Genomic DNA, 17,081 nt, shown 5'->3' with positions numbered 1-17,081 from the left:
TGCCCTGTGAGCAAGCCAGACGCCAAACCCGAAAATGAAATCGACACGGGGTGGTTGGTGTGATGTTTTCTCGAAAAGGCGCGAGCCACAGCGCGCTCCATCAGTTGGGCCGGATGAGCTTGCTGAACCGCCAGGACATGTCTTGGATCTCGACCATGGCGCACGCCAAACAAGTGCGATCCTGTGGCAGGAATAGTTGCACCGGCAATTCGGTTGGGGAGAGTTTGCCATGGCATGCAACGAGGTTAGTTGAATGACAGGACGCTATGGCGTTGACGGTTTGAAGCCGGCTCGTTCGAAAGCGGATGATCCCCTCTGGTTGCCCGCCTATTTCGCCGGCAAATTTTAGGTGATCTCAAGATGGCATTCCTCCGTGGATGGCCAACTAAGTTGCCACTGGGGAGGCAGGCAGGCTGCTGTCTGTGTCTAGTTTGATATGCTGTCGGCTGCCCGTTTCTCCAGATCGAGCCATATCAGCCCCGTGTCGTGAGACAATAGGTCGACGCACCAGCAGTGAGGTGTGCTGGCACGGTGCAGTTTTCCACAGCACAGCGTCAAGAAGCTGAGCATCATACAAGGGGGGTTCGGGCATTCTCATCAAACCAGAGCCAAGCCGCGATCTGTCACTTGGAGCCTTTGAGGAGAGGTCGTGTGCAACTGTGCATCTCAGCTTGGCGGTTTGAGCTCTGCCGATTGATGTGGCAGGACTAGCGGACCGCAGCCTCTGGGTTTAGGACCGAAGATCGAAGCCAGCACCACAGATAATCTGGAAGGATTCCACTGTTGTCCTCGATCCCTTACTACGTTGAAGAGTCTCCGAGCGAATGAGACGCAGGCTGAACGGTCATGCATGGAAGTACAGTCCAGAACTTGAGAAGCCAACAGTGGCTCATTTCCTTACGTTCCTACACTGATAGCGTCGCCGCCACTGCATTTAATGAGGTAGGGAGAGCACGCGGCGCTCTCACAACAGCCTCGCTTTCGATATAGCCACATCGCTGCGTTCGGAAAGGCCATCACTCTGACATGTCGCGTGGGAATCGTGTGGGCAGGCTGAGGCGGCCTGGAGGTGGCAACCGCAAGCGGACTTGATCGACGCGAGACGCCATGGTTCGATTGCTGGACCGTCATGACGTAGCAGGCTGAGCTGGACGTGCGATGCGAAGTCTTTACGGACCACGCTATTGATGAGGCAGAAGCTAGTTTCCCGCGCACGGGATTGTGAGCAATTTGGGACTGGTTCAGCAACGCGAGGCGGTGCTGCGACCACTAGCCGACTTTGAATATTCGTATTGGCTGCTGGATCGCCATGTGCTGTGGATGTTTGGCAGCGGCAGCGGACGGGCATGGCGAACGGCCGTAGGAACGGTATTGTGAACTTTGTGACGGGTCACCAAAGGCTGGTTGTGATGATGCCCACCGAGACCATTGGCGCACGGTACGAGGTCGATACACGCCCAGGCCGTCAGATGTGACAAGTTGATGCTTGGAGATTGGCGAGCCGGTTGGGCGGTAGCGCGGCCAGAGACGGATAGAAACGCACCCATGCGCAGACACACGGGTGTCAGATCGTTTGGTGAGATCCAACCAGATCTGGACCCGGTGACCATGCGGGATGGAGCGTGGGAAGCCGGAGCAAATCGGTGGACTAGGTGAGGGATCTAGGCCGGAAAGCATGGCGAAGTGAAGGGGGAAAGCTCGAAGCAATATGAGAATCGTACGATGTCGTCCATGGAGAAGCGCGAAGGTTTAGACGCCGAGTCGAATATGGACAATGGTGGTGCCGTCTAGACAAGCCAGGCAAGGTCCAGAGGCTAGGAGAGCAGGTGGCGGCCAGGGACCTGGGCTGTGGCATGGCATTCTCTATGTCTCTGTCCAGACCCATGTGGTCCGAGTCAGCGTGTTTGAAGGGGGAGGGGAACACTGTCCTTCTACCTACACACTCTATTGCCTGCCCGTTGTCGTCGTTGTGTCCCTGCTCTACGGCCTAGGTAGCGGAGAGGAACGCCATCCGCGGCCATTTGCAAGGAATCCGTGGCCAGCTGGGGTCTGGCAGGTGGAAGCGATAGGGGAGAGAAGGTCTCGAGACTCATACTGTGTACATTATACCACCCGGCATTACCGCACATCGACGAAGTATTGCGGCTGGTTATTGGTATGGATCAGGGAGAGAAATGGGCCGGGCCCAGATCCGAAGATCTCAGTAGCATAGCTTATCTGCGTTCAGGGCTTGGGGAACCCACGTGGCGGGGGAAAGGCACGGAGCTTTGCGCCATGGCAGAGATCAACGGGCAACGGACGTTGTCTTGGTGTATGGCTTGGGCTAGACCTGGCCGGGCGACGAAGTGATTTCCCAAAATGCTTTGGTGTCAGATGGGAAAGTGAAGTGTGCAAATTAGGCGTAGATATTGCTGCGGTCGTTGGCTGTAATTTCCATTTCCATTCTGCTCTGCAGCAACTGCCGTCATTGAGATCGGCCCCCAGTAACTCGTCCGAGCATTTCTCAATGTCTTTGTGTGCCCCGAACAAGACTTCTGAGGGGTGTATGTACTCTGTAGAAAGGGCGCTCTGACGTGTTCGAAGTTCCTCGGGCGGACGCAGACAATAAGCGGAGTGTATGGGGCCGACACGAGAGGCTTGAGAGATTGGATAATGACCCTGGTATGTATGTTGGATGGATCGAAACTTGTCGTTGGAAGGGGGTGGAGAGGAGTTGGGGACGACGTTAGACACGAGAGCGAGTGAGGACGAAGCGATGGCAACAATTCCGGAATCCTAAACAGTCGGTCAGATGGTTGACAGGCAATATGCACGATACGAACCCAAAGATCGGGTCGCGCTCGCTTTGGAGAGCCCCACTGTCACCGCAGGTGAGGGGCCGATCTTGCAGTTGCGGTCGGCAAAGAAAGGAAAAGAGGGACTAGAACTTCCAGGAAGGTTGTCATCTGTTGCTGGCCGTTGGTCAGCAGGCGGGAAGAGGGTTGGAGGCAGCGACGGGGCAGACAGGAAGAACATAAGATTGTGACTTGACCAGGTACGGGCAATGTACCTTAACCTCTGCCTCGGGCCCGGAGTGGAGCTCTAGTGTCTCCTTCCTCGTCTTCATCGGCAGGGAAAAGGCCGCGTTATGGGATGTCATTGGTTTGGGAAGGCTCTGACCGAGGTGGAGCATTGTGCCTGATCTCGCATGGCATGGAGACTTAGTCGACAGGTACATTGCAGATACAAGCTTGGGTGGTCTGTAGATTTTACCCATCATCCATCAAGTGCCCGAGTGAGGGGGACGGGAGTGGGCAACAACATTCGATCATTCAACAGCTCACTCATTCCTACAGGTTGGCTGGAGACCGGGAGATCGTGACGGGGCCGGCCAATCCGCAACGGGCGCATTGCTCCTGAAGACTCGGTTCCAGAACGATAAGAGTTTCAGACCCTGCAATAGAGCGGGCAACATTGGTGAAGTATGACCCTTCAAGTTCAGAGAGAAAGTTCGTAATTTGTGTAAGAGGTGCTCAGAAATGGTGCGACTTGAGGATCTGAGTCGACAAAGCTTACCCCACGATCCAGCAAGCACGGGATGCCCGAGCACGATATGACTAGGTACGATGGGCCAATCTACCTTACCTACCTTGGTTTGAGCAAGCGGCAGAAAGGTAAAAGATAGGGTGCGTGGATTTGTAGCATAAGGCACTTAGGTACTGTGCAGTATGCATACTACGTGACGGGTAAGGTAGGCCCTTTGAGTGAACAGCGATGCATGGCTAGGAACCTGGAAGCCATGGTTTACAGTGTAGAAAGAAGCCTGGGCTCCTGCTGGAGCATGGGAGAGATGAAGCCCGCTAAGACGTTGACGATGACGGGAGTTGGAAATATCACGCCACACACGAGTCGTGAGATGCGAAAATGGGACGAACATTTCGCGGATGTAGCTTAGTCTGGCAGCTGGAGAGACAGTCAGGGCTGTTGTTGAAGGATGAGGTGGCATCCCAACCTTGAACCTTGGGGAATTTGGAACGAAGTATCCATTCGGGAGTGCGTCTTGGTACCTCAAGGCAGGCAGAATTAAGGTACGAGGTGAGCCCGGTAAGTTAAGGGAAGGAACGCACGTCGTGAGGCATTTTACAGCATGGTCCTTCCTTCGCTCCGTCCTGTCGTGTTTCTCTCTTGTCGGGTAGGCACTTGCCTTGAGGTAAAGCTAGGTATGGTGGCGACTTCCACTGTGGTGTGCGGCGTGCCCTGTGGAAGGTGCGTAGTACCTACCTTAGGTAGGGGCGTACTTCCTTAGGTATGGTACGGGTAGCAAGAAAACAACGGGCTGTGAGTGGAGGGATGCCTGCCATAGAGGATCCACCCCCGTTTTTCCCGCCCAAAGTGAATCGCAATCAAATCGACGCAAATCTGCGATCGCATCCGGGGAGCCGCCGGGGTCCGATGTGGGCCGCCCATCGCCCACTTAGGTAATCTCCTCCAGGGAAGCCCCAGCCCGACCTTCTTTCCACCTTTTCCACCATCATCTCACTGTGAGAAATGGCAGCAAGTACCCTCACGTACCTCTCCCGCTGTGTCTCCCAAAGACTTCCATTCCCACACCCCCCCGTCCGAGGTCACATCAATCCAATCAGACAGCCCACCCAACATAGCGCCGGGAATTTTCCAAGAGCTTCCGCGATCGAGCTGCTAACCCTGTTGATCTGATTTTTGGGGTCCATGTCCCTCGATGTTCCTCAAGTTCCTCAATTCCTCACACCACACACAACACACCGCACACCACTCCTTACACCTCAGTCCCGCTGTCGCTGTCCCTCATACACTATTCGTACAGACCCGACCACACCAGACTTTCACTTTGGCACCCGGCATCATCAGCCACCAATCTATCCGTCTGGACTGCCTTAGCTTCTGATCCCACTCCCCCTTCAGCAGAGCTCAATGGGCTTTCGGTAGAACCTCCAAAAACAGCGCAATTCAAATCCACACAGCCATTTTTGCAATTCCCTCCAACCCAGACCTACCATGGCACATGGTAATTGGTACGGATACCTGTTGTCGGGGCTGCTGTCCGTTTTCTTCCACTGTCACGCTCCTTAACAGGGACAACCGTGGTTTCGGGTCGGCGCCGGCGCTACTCATACGACAGGGACGCTGCTTCCAGGGATGCTACCTTGATCCTCACCAGACGTACCGTACGGAGTACCATCCGCCATCGGCCGGCGCGCAAGGTTGTTCATAACGGTCCCTCCTCTATTGTACAGTTCCTAATCATTGTGCATAAGAGTCCGACGTATTCATCTGGCCATATCAGGTCACCTCCAGATGACGGATAACAGTCCATTCGCCGACTTGGGTGGGATGGAAATAGCCCAGTTTGGTCGCAGACAAATGAAGAAGCCTGAGCCAAGCCAAGTAACAATAGCAACAGGGAAATGCGAGCGGGAGTTCTTCTGCCTGCCACTCCGCGATCTGCGCCTGATCGCCACTGACAAGATCTCATATGCATTCGAGGTCTCTGATCACTCAAGCAGCCTTCACTGCGGCTACGGAAACCAAAGGAAAAGCAACGTAAAGCATACCGTAACATGACTAGGTGCAAACTCAAGCCAGCTTATCCCACGGCAAAAGTGGGATGCCCAAGCTGCCATTACTCAATCAGGTCAAGTTCTTGTTCCTATTCTTTGGACGGAACTTCGGTCTAAACTTTGGCAAGCATCTGAGCACAATCCAGCCCGGCAGATGGACTCAGATCCAGCGTCATTCCCGGATGCGCTATATCCAAGGGCCGTCATATTGTGAGATTTTGTGCTCGGGAGAAATGGCGTAGGTATGTGCTTCCTTCAAGCAGCGCCTCGTGTTCCTTGACTCCGTCATGGCTATTGTTCCAAGGCAACCCAACCCGAGCTACGAGCTACCTACTGAGGCACGTTCGGGCTTCACCAAGACGAGACATGACGGTCTGGCATTGTCTCATCTCGCTGCCACGCCCAATTTGTTCCACCTACTCCTCTTGAGCTCTGCCAACCACGCCATGCGGGACTATCCTGAATGAAACCACAAGTTGTGTACAAAACACCACGCCGACTGCAGATGGACACCAGCACTGGCCATGTTGACCGCCTTGTTTTTCCACGACCGGAAACGCTGCGTTTCCTCGTCAGCCGCCTAGTGGCCTGTCACATCCACTTTCTACGCAGGATGGCGAGATATTCTGCCCGTCCTCAACTTCGCCCTAGGCCTTGGCCACCAAACTCAAAATGTGCGATTATAATTTCTCCAAAGATCGGCCGAGATGAGGAAGAGCACGTCCGCAACCACCTTAGTGACCAGAAAACCTGATGCATCGCGGCCCTATTACACCCTGGAATGACTCGGACGCCCGTTCGACGGCGCCGAATAGTCTCTTCGCGGCTATCAGACTTCATCTCCCGCCCACAGGATTTTGACCATTGCCACTTTGATCGTCTTAGCCCCCCGGTATCTATATCTAGGATCGGTCACATCTCTTTCCCAGATCAACGCCCCCTTGCTCAAGCGAGATTTAGTTATGTCCAGCCTTCAAGCCACCGACTTTGAAACCTTCAGCGTGGTCTCTGGCTCTCCGCGTTGTCCAAGCCAAGCCCAATGAACAAGATATGGAAGGCGGAAGTCGGGCGCTAACCATCAAAACCGCACAGCTTGCTTAAACGGGCCGTCTCAGTCTGGGAATGCTGTAAAGAGTCAATCTGCTCCCATGGCACTGACCTCCAGTCTGCCACGAGGTTTCTCACGGTGAGCTGGACCCTTGTCGAAGCCCACTTGGACCCATCCCGATCCTCACGAACCTGCGTCGTCCTCAACATCATCATCACCTGTACGGAGGACTCCATAGACATTCTCGCAGCTCACGAACCCCGTCATCAAACCTGTCCACCAGCCCCTCATCGGTCAATACTGCAAGTCCCTTAGATCAGCACTTCTCATGCCCAGCTGGCGTCGTTGGCCTGGCCTGGACGCTACACGAAGCCACGCAACACGATGCCATCGTCTGTCCCCCCTTGTTATGCTCCCGCGAAGCTCGCACAGCGCGAAACAGAGATCTCGAATAGATGCAGATGCGCCTGCTTGCAGCTTTTGACTCTGATGCCGTTGTACAGCCCTACATTCTGTCAAACAATGCACAGTGACAACAGCCATGCGCGGGTGGTAGCACCATGGCTGACCTCTTGCCATGTTTCCCCTCTATCAGTCTTGGAGAAGGATCAGCCGGTCCAGCCAAGGTAGCCTAGGGGCGGCTGACCACTTGTCTGCCCACATGGATGAGCGCTTGGATTGCGCCGAAAGACTATTGAAAGGGCGACGAGAAAACTCGCGTTCTTGCACTGGACCCATGCGTCACTCCATCGATGCATGTAGGGTGCCTGGAGACCTGCGGCGAAAGGGTTCGTCTGCACCGCGCGGGCGCATGGACGAGACGCAGAGACGCGCCACCTTGGACCATGGGGTGCCGCCATTCCTCTTCCATGCCAGACCAGCCGGCCCGGAGCCGATGTCTGCCAACGTTGTGCATGCGGTGCACACCGAGTCTCCCGTATGCCATGCACGAGCCCACTTCACGCGGGCCTTTCGTTCTCGGAACGAGACACGTTACGATGCCGCAAGCAGAAGAGCATGCAACGTCCTGACGAACTTGTGCTGCGGAACGCAATGCGGCCTGCTACACCACCATGCTTTTTTGTTCCGGCCGTCTTCGAATCGTCGAAATACTTGGTACGGATACGCTTCTCATGCTTTTTGGGTCTCGAAAGTTCACAACATCCACCAGAATACCACCGAAGCCTCCTTCAAATTTCCCAGCGTCCAGATACCGGCAAGCCCCAAACACATCTTTGCCTCCCGTCAAAGTCAAAATCATTCCATCAAGACCAGGAATGTGACTCGCAACCTCGCCTCGAGGGAAATGCGACCAAAGTCCAAAACAGCTCTCGAGCCTCCCCATAAAAATCCCCTTTTTGTCGAAACAAGATCCATAAACTGATGGCAATCTATGATCTGTGGCATCGGCATCCACTACAGGACGGGGACCCAGACAAAGGCACGCGGCGAAGTATTCCCCGGGGCGGCGATGGAGGAAAAATGTGACGAGTTTCTGGTTACTCTGTCTCCGTACCCTTTCGCGCTCAGCGCGCTTAGCCGCAAGTGATGGTCAATGGCACGCACATCACGCAGAATCCTTCCAGATAGACTTTTTCTCGGTTCCCTCGAATGCCCCATCGCGATGCCACATGGACCGCATCTCGAACCATGCTGATGCTTTTCCCATCCTTCCACCGCCCTCTGGGATTTGGTGCAGAAACCCAGAGCTTGGCATCTGGGCACGGCTGCCAAACCCGACACGAGGTCCCTTTTCCAACCTTCCATTATAGTTCCGCATGGACGTTGGGAGAAGGGAGAAACGTTTACTTGACTAATGTGCGGGACGGAAGGTCCATGTCTCCCCGCTTGTCAGCCTTTTTTGGTTGTCGAGCCTCCCTCCGGCATGATCGCAGCTATCCCGCCAGCCAGGGAACCACGACAACAAGATCCTCGTCGTCGTCCCAAGGGTGCCGAACCCTCGTCTGTACAAGGCACGATGGGGGTTCATGGGTGGGAACCCGTCAAAAATATCCAACGCCCGCCGGGTAGTTGGTTTAGCACAAGCCCAGCGCACCCCGGTCGAGCGTAGGGTACCTTTTCGGGGGACAGCCACGCAGCATTTCTGATCGTCCTTGTTTTGGACAATTCCTTTGCGGGCGGTAGATTCTCTCGAATCAAGCCAAATAATACCTACGCCACTCTACGGATACAGCAGGCGGCCACAGCAGGGGAAGCGTGGTCGGTCGGCTTCTTTTTCCTGCAGAGCCCCAGGATGAAGGGGGTGAGCCATCGATCAACCATTCCCGTGCGCTAGAAGCCATGGAAAGAAACGACATACCCTCCACCAACGGGGAAAGGACGAAGGAAAGAAAGAAGAGGGGACGGCGAACGGCGGCCATGGGAGAGAGATGGAGGCAAATCGCAGCGATTTACGGGAAGCCGCACGGAAGGGAAAGGTAATTAAGGGGGGAAAAACAAGAAGATGGGCGTAACGAACACATCACCAGTTGCGACAGCTCACATACCACAAGGTCAGCACCGGCGCGCATCGCGAATTGAACAAGCCATCGCCGCCCGCACGCCGTCCGGTCCCCGGGGAAAATAGGGAGAGCAAAACCTGAGAAGAAGAAGACTTCGCTGCAGCCGCAGCCGCAGCCGCAGAGAGGCAGAGAAGGCGTACGGTGTACCTCACACCAGGGGTTGGAGGTCTGGAGAAACAACCGATCCTCCAAAAGTCGAATGAATGGGCGATTTACGGGGGCGCCTGTCTGTCAATCTGTTGCTGCCACACACCCCCTCTCATCCATGCTTCACCTTACAGCGATGTGGTAAGATGCACACCTCCTACACCCCACCAACCCCAACCCGCAATTGGATTGGCATTGCTCGCATTGCTCGCACTCATGTCCTGGGCATCCAAATGCTGTCGGTAATGCTGGTTTGTACAACGACACACGGCGGCGCGTACAGCACCGACAACACAGGCTCAGTGCCAGGTCAAGCTCGCTCCGTAAAGGTTAGCTACGGCCGATGCATTGTAGACTGCCTACATCATAGCAACCTGACCATTCTGGCTCTTTTCTGCCTTGTGACGATGGCGGTGGTGGTGAGTTCTTGTTGTGTGATGCTGAAGTCGCGACTTTTAGTGACACTCACACACACCCACCCCGGACTTTTTTGTGTACCCTTCTTTTTCCTCCCGTCGAATCGGCAAAGGGGAAGAAACGGTGCGGGGAAAACAACGGAATCTATTTCTTGTACGGGACTGGATCAGAGGGGAGAAGGGGATCTGACATGACACAAGAGGATGACTGTGGCATAGAGAAGAGGCAGCGAGAAGGCAAGTTTACCCTTCCTTTAGTCACCCATCCGCGTACGACGTCCCACGAACATCGATATGAACAAGCAGACTACCCGTCTCTGCGATCTAGGGGCCCCCCTCTCTCACGCTACCCAAGTACAAGCCACACGTTGCTCTTCCTTCTCTCTTTCTGTCCCTCTATCTATCTACCGTGTATCTGTATGCGCCTCTCTTCTTGTCAACCCCATAAATACGGGTGTATCGTACCCTGCCAGCCTGCCTAACCTTGCCCACGTTGCACGCGGCGGAATCGGCGGACGGCGTGACTGCACGGTATATCTGCCATCCATATAGATAGATACCACGTCGTTATACGTTATACATCGCGATAATGCATGTGCAGATAGATGGACACGCCCTGCTTCACCGTCAGCCCCCCCCCCCCCCTTCCCCAATTTCCCGTTTGTGTCACCAGAGAAATCTTGAGATGCGTTGGTTTGTATCTTTTTCTTCGTTGTCTTTCACTCCCGAAAAGAAAATCAGATGTGCGGTCGCCTTGCCAGGTGCCTCGTCGGCTTTTGGCCTTTCCGCCTTGCGAATCTATCCAATCAGAAACCTGCCAATACGGGCCTCAGAATGGAAATCTACATGATATGATTCTCTCTGACCAAGCTCCCTCCCTGCATAGTATCCGTACCTGCCCAGCGCTTGCAGCCTGAGTGGCCCGACCCTCCGATGAGGAGGGGCGTGTATGTCTCGAAGTTGGTTCTTTTCTCAGACGGACGGAAATGCTGACGACGAGACGAGCCGTATGTGCAGGTACCTACCCACTCACTTACCGATACCCTCTACCTGTACAAGTGTATATGCGTATCTTGTGCAACATCGGGGGGAGAACCCCCAAGGCACAACGCTGATGAATGGATGAGGGGCAGATCAGAAACCCATTGAAGAGGGCAAGAAGACATCACATCATGTCGAACCCAACTCTGACGCAGCGTGGGTTTGCCAAGTACTTGGGTCGTACATACATCAGATCAGATCAGAGCCCATGACAAGTGACAACCTTTTTTACTTTATTGCCTTCCGATTTACCCTGTTGAGACTCAGATCCGTTCCCTCCCCCCCCTCTGCGTCCCCGATTCTTACCCCCTTCTGGCGCACGTTTGCGAGATTGCCCTGGACCTTGACCTCTCTTTTTGATCCTTTTTCATCTCATGCGTCATCTTATAGTAACGAGTTGATCCAAGGGGCTTTGGATATCTATAGTTTGTAGACATGAGGCAACAAAAATCTGGAGAGGAATCTCATCGGCTCCCGAGAACCGCGCGGCAACGACCCGTATCCAAACCACACACCATCCATCCACTTACCCACACTCCCCGTTCCTTGGAAAAAAGCTCACGCAAACAGGGAGGGGCCTTGTAATTTCTTCCTCTCTCTCGATCGACTTCTGTTAAGAATCTCACTCCATAATACTACACAGACAAATACGCAAGGGGAGTACGTACATTGTATCCGTACCCTCTACCACGGCACTCGAATCTCTGGGCCTTTCCGGGGGAAATCTGAACTCTCCTCAAGGTCCATCCCTCTTTACCCGCTGCGAACAAACCATAGGCGCATTTCTAAATCTGCATACACAAATCCACCACGCCTGATTTACAGGGACATTCCTTACATCTCACGGGAATATGGCGGTACCTAGGTCAATAAAAGAATGCCAAGTTTGCGAGACAGGAAAAAAGAGTTGGATCGATCTGGTGCCCCGGGTGAGCCGGCCATCTAACATCCCATGCCCATCCATCCCTTCCCATCCCGACTTCTTCTTTGCCATTGTACCTCTTTTGCCGTATTTCCACATGTCATATCCCCATGCCCCCAAGGATACCGGAAACCCCATGTTGTACCTTTCTCGATCTGATGCCTGCTCATCTGAGGATAACCTAGACGGCGGTGAATACGTAAAGGTCCCCTGTTCGCGTCTGAAAGAAAACCGAAAAACTCTCGGCAGTCAAAGTGAGAGGCGGTCTGGAGATCAACAAAGGGGGGCGCAGATCAAGTACCGAAGAATGAACAACACGAAAAGATCTCAGCTTTTCATGAAGAATTTCCCCCTAAGCCAGCCAGCCAGCCAGCCAGCCAGCCAGCCACCGCCATCCGCCATCCGCCATCGAGACCCTGCCTGAACTGCCGCCAGGACCGGAAACGACGTCCTGTTTGTGGCGTTGATCCGGGAGTCAGACGGTAAGCTCCGTGAGGTGACCGTAGGTAAGGTAGGTAAGGTAAATTAAGCCCGTAAGGTAGTTACGGTACCCGGCGGCCACGCACACACACACACGCACACGCACACACACACCAGTGACACCACGTGGGACGGGAGGCCCTGATGTTGACTGCTTCTGGTCACTTCTCACATCAAAACATTCCATCGCCCAAAAAAACAGATCAAACACTTTTTTGCATATGTATTTTTTTTCTCCCCGAGATTCCCGCTCCCGCTTATCACGCTTCCGAGATCGAGAAAAAGGGCCAAAGAAGCAAACTTGCATCCCGCTAACAAGCCTCCCCCCCCCTTCGTTTTCCCATCCACGTCCCCTGGTCTCAACAGGCCACCCCTTCTCTTCGACCACTGCATACCCATTCACTTGCCTACCGAGTATCCGTATCTCATGGCTTTGTTATGTCATTCAGTGGATGATGGGGGTGGACTTGGTCCTCACAGTGGACAGGGGCGGCATTTGTCACGAATGAGGCAGTTATTCCTTTACCTCTTACACGACTGAGATAGCACACGATGAATGATTCAGATCTCCCCTCCCACTTCTGTCTAGACGCCTCCTGGCACATATCATAGCATTCATGTTATAGACTTTCACGTTGTGAGCGTAGAAAAAAAAAGTGGCCAACAAGTAAGGTTTTGAAACTTCAAGTCTCGGTTATTCATCAGATTTCTTGAATCCTGTATTGAAAGCGTAGGTACAACTGAACTAGCCGCCCTCCTGACTTCCTTTTCCGCCACTCCTAGCCGCCGCCGCCTCCTGGTGGTATTTCGCCTTGTATGGCTACTCGTACAATTAAAAATCAGCTAAAACTGTTGTGTTGTTGTTGGTGCCCTCGCATGGTCCGTGGCATCAATGGGGGAATCCAATCCCTCATCCCGATTTCCCAGGAATATGTGTGATAACAGTGGTAAAATGCCAAGTTTGCACGTCCTTGCGCCCAAGTTGAAGTAGAGTAAAAAGAAAAAGCTGCCCGTTTTTGTTTCTCGCAAGAAATACGACTCCGATATCGTCGTCTACTTCTCTCTCTCCCCATGAGGACTGATCGGAACGCTTCACGTCTTCCCGACGTGTGCCGTTTTTTCTTACTTAGTCCTCGCCGGGAAACACCATCTCTTCTGCCAATCGCAGACAAGGAAAAAATGTTGGAAGGAAATGATAAGACGTTGTTTGCTTTGGTAACGATCGACTGTCGGTCTGCGGTTGCTCGCTCCAAAGGCGTGTCTTGTGGCGTCCTATTCGTTTGACGCCCCATATTTTGTCTAAAAAGCCGATATTCCGCTTCCCTTTGCAGGATGTGAACAAAACAAGACAAGGAAAGTGTCGAGATCAAAATGCAGTAAACGCCGCCGGATGAATGCCTAGTCCCTTGGTGCCCGTCCGATGAATATGTTGAAGAGCAGGATATATACATTCAAGATGAATTCGATGCCGGGTATTGAAAAAGAAAATTTGAGGTAAAGTAGGTGTAGCCAGTTTGTTGCTAGTTGCATGAAGATAACGCAGTGCAGGCGCTGCTGGATGGATAATAAGCCGTTAGGCAGTAAGGGGGTATCTGTTATGTGTGTATATGTGTGTTTGTGTAATGGCGCGGACCAGGCCGATTGTCGGGTCAAACTGGTTGCAGACCGGCCGATGAAGGTAGAGCTCGTCCGTATATGTACTTTGTATCTCGGGTTCCCTTGACGGACCAAGGCGCTTTTCAGCTTCTCTCATCAGAGGGCTTAGGTCGGATTTGTCGAGCCTCGAGTTGGCGCTTCCGCTCCAGTTTAGCATAATGCAGTCCACATGCGTTGCAAAGTGTGCGTGCACCATCAGGGCCTCGGCGCCATTCCGGGGTATCGATTCGGTTGCAGCTATGGCATCTTCCAGGAGGTGCAGCTCTCTGTTCCAATGGGTCAGCACTCTGTTTCTCCGATAGAACAACCGCATGATCGACAAAACTTACCCCTCTGCGCTTCTTGACTTCGGTGATGCCATAGGTCTTGTTCATGCCGTCGTACATGGGCGTGTCTTCGTCATCGTAGCCCTTCTGTTTTCCAGCCGCCCTTACACGTTCATTGCTTTCCTTGACAACCTGTCGCACCGAATCCAGTGAGTTCCGGATGTACTCCACATTATCAATCATTTCGTTCAATTCCTGCTCGGTGGGAAGTCGATCGTGCAGTGGATGATGAGCGCCCTGCTGTTCCGCAGCAATCTTGCCATAGGCCTCGGCGAAGTTATAGATCGTTCTTGTTGCTGAACCAATCTGAGTGAACTTATTGGTAAGCTTGACGGACAAAAGTTTTTAGCGGGGCCACTCACTCTAGAAAAACAATCCTGATACCCCCACGCGTCTAGGTGTGTCCTGACCCGCGCAGGACCATACTCGGGGTCCTCTCTGTGAGCTGTCGGGCGCTGGGCCTCGTAGGGGAAAGGGGGAGGTGGACCGGCGTGGCGCGGAGAGACAGGATACCCAGGCAACGGGACTTGGCCTGGCGGAAGCTGGCCCGGATGTTGGGGATGCGGATATATCGTCGGCGGAGGTGGAATGGAATGTTGAGCGTATGGGCCAGCGTTCTCGGGGGCACGCGCATCGCTCTCGCGCATATCGCGCATGTGCTCATGCTTGAGAGGAGGGCTCGGCTGAGGTCCAGAGAACCCGCCCAATGGCGCAGGCGGTCGACCTGCGAATGGAGGAGGTCTCGGGGGATCTGAGATGGCCGGGAGAGCATCTTGCCTCGGCGCGAAGGTCGAAGCAGGAACAGGAGGTCGAGGCGAGTTCTTGTCCGTCGACTCGGCGTAGGACCTTGGAGGTCCAGGTGCAAAGGGCGAGGGGAAACTTTGAGAGCCCGACATGCTGGAACCCTGAGAAGGGGGGTATGGGCTGGGCTTTGCACCAGAGATGACCTCTGAGAGCGAAGGGAGCGACTGTCGATGAGGAGTCTCCGACTCGTCTGATGGTCGTCGAGGTTCAATCGGCGAAATCATGCCTGCGATGCTTGGTCCTGGAGCTGGGTGGTGTTGATAGCCGGAAGAGAAGGACGAGGGAGGACCGTAATGGGAGCTCGGGCTAATAAGGGCTGCGGTCGCCATGGCGGGGCCGTCGCGGTAATGTCTATTATCGAGAGGCTCTCTGGGTGGGAGATGACGAGGTTCAAAGCGATCAGGGTTGCTGGCAGAAGGTGGACGGCTGTTTAAAAGGTCTGATTAATACTTGGGTCTAGGCACAAGACGTGGGAAACAAATGAAGGCCAGAGCCAGAGAAAGGGGGGGGGGGTGGGCGTCGAGTAGAATCGAACCTACCTTTGCCTAGTACCAGATCCGCCCGCTTCCATAGCGGGTTTGCCGGGAGAACAGATGAATGGTGATTAAAACCCCAGATGCGAATGTAGGTCTCTGTGCATCTGACTCGACCAAGGCGTGAGGGGACGAGAGTGAGCCTTAGTCCGTGAGGTCGGTGTCAAGACGGGAGTCCGGTGAAGTTTGGTGTAGATGGGTGGAGATGATAGGAGAGACGGTCCAAGGTGGGAGGCTCAGAGTCATGTAAGAATAAAAACCGGGCAGGGAAGAAGGGTTACAGAGATGAGTGAAAGAGTGCAAGAGTGAAAGATGGGCGAGCGAAACCAAACCAACCAAAGACAGAGTATGTGGTGGTAAGGTGTGGTGTGGTGTGGCTTGGCCTGGGACGAGAAGACGAAGTTAGGTTAGGTTAGTCGAACCTCTCTCTCTCTCTCTTTCTCTAGCTGGGTACCCGGTAGGCAAGATCTGATCAAGCTATCGGGCGCGTGTGGTATGCGTGGTGGCGGGACGGGAAGGTCACCGCATGTATCTTTCTCTTGGGCTTGGGCTTGGGGGGGCGTGTGATGGGAAGGGGGTGGAAAAGGAAGGGGGGGCAATAGATCGGGGGTGATGCTGGCTCCAGTTGGGTGTGTCGAAAGATCCGGAGCTGAGAAAGAAAAGCCGCCTAGCGTTGGTCAAGTTACCACGCTGCTCTTTGTGGCGGCTTTTTGAATATTTCTTCCAAGACACACTGTTAGAATCCCTCGTCGAGACTAGTCCGAGTGTGCTAATTTCAACTGGGTCTGGGAGTGAGACTCGAGGAGGGGTGTGGGTTCGCGAAGATACCGTGAACCTGGACCGGTGGGAAGTTCTGAATTTCTTTTCGATGCCGATGCTTTGTGGTGCCGGTCTAGTGCCTGGTGAAGCGGGCGCCCTTCAACAAAGTGCTGAAGAGACAGAGATGTGTGTTCGTACGTCGGATAGAAGCCGTGGCTCATATGGCGGCGCTTGTGCCTCTATCGTCGTCCGGCAAGTTGAACCAGATGAGTCGGCGGATAAAATGTGATGAGAGATCGCCTGTCTAAGCGCGGGAGGGTCTATCACCGACTGGTGTCTGCCGATTTGTGCCTTGGGGGTTTGGCACAAAAAATGTGGATTGGGAGTGGTCAAACTCGATGCGGTGAAAGGGATTCGAGTCTTTCGATGTGTCGAGGTAGAGGGGATTTTGATGGATGTGTGAGAGGAAGAGGAGCAGGAAGAAAAGGGAAGAAGAGGGAGAGAGGAAACGCGGTTGTGCGGATTATGGGAGGAAATGACAGAGGTATTATGAGACCAGCGGAGGACTGGCACTCAGGGCTGGGTATGATTTCTGAGTGGACGTATATTTCGCATACATTTATGATAAAGTACAGAGGTACCTGCGCGGCAACAGGGGGGAGGGGGTCATCACAGGAGGCTTTCGGTACAGTGCCTCAACGGCGGAACGTCCATGTTCCCTTTGCTCCTGATGGACCAGATCCCTTCCCTACGCAGTAAGGTAAGTATTCTTGGGGTTGTGGGGGGAGGGCATGGAATTGATGCCCGGGGGACCAGATGTGCGGTGTGTTGGACTGAACCGCCTGGGGCCA

General features: G+C 54.0%; 1 protein-coding gene across 1 annotated transcript; it reads right to left on the bottom strand.

Moving 5' to 3' along the window:
* Nucleotides 1-12,840: 12,840 nt before the first annotated feature.
* HER10_EVM0002628 (GATA zinc finger) lies at nt 12,841-16,827 on the bottom strand. Its single transcript, XM_035482899.1, has 4 exons — nt 15,478-16,827; nt 14,497-15,364; nt 14,138-14,449; nt 12,841-14,074 (listed from the first exon to the last, which is right to left on the bottom strand). Exons 1-4 carry the CDS (start codon nt 15,507-15,509, stop codon nt 13,892-13,894), a joined length of 1,395 nt encoding a protein of 464 aa, XP_035338106.1. The 5' UTR covers nt 15,510-16,827; the 3' UTR covers nt 12,841-13,891.
* Between the last annotated feature and the right edge of the window lie 254 nt (nt 16,828-17,081).

This window comes from Colletotrichum scovillei (assembly GCF_011075155.1).
Source record: "Colletotrichum scovillei strain TJNH1 chromosome Unknown Contig00001, whole genome shotgun sequence".
In the NCBI taxonomy this organism is placed as follows: Eukaryota; Fungi; Ascomycota; class Sordariomycetes; order Glomerellales; family Glomerellaceae; genus Colletotrichum; species Colletotrichum scovillei.
The sequence above is the reverse complement of the archived record's forward strand: the minus strand, read 5'-3'. Positions and strand labels throughout refer to the sequence as shown.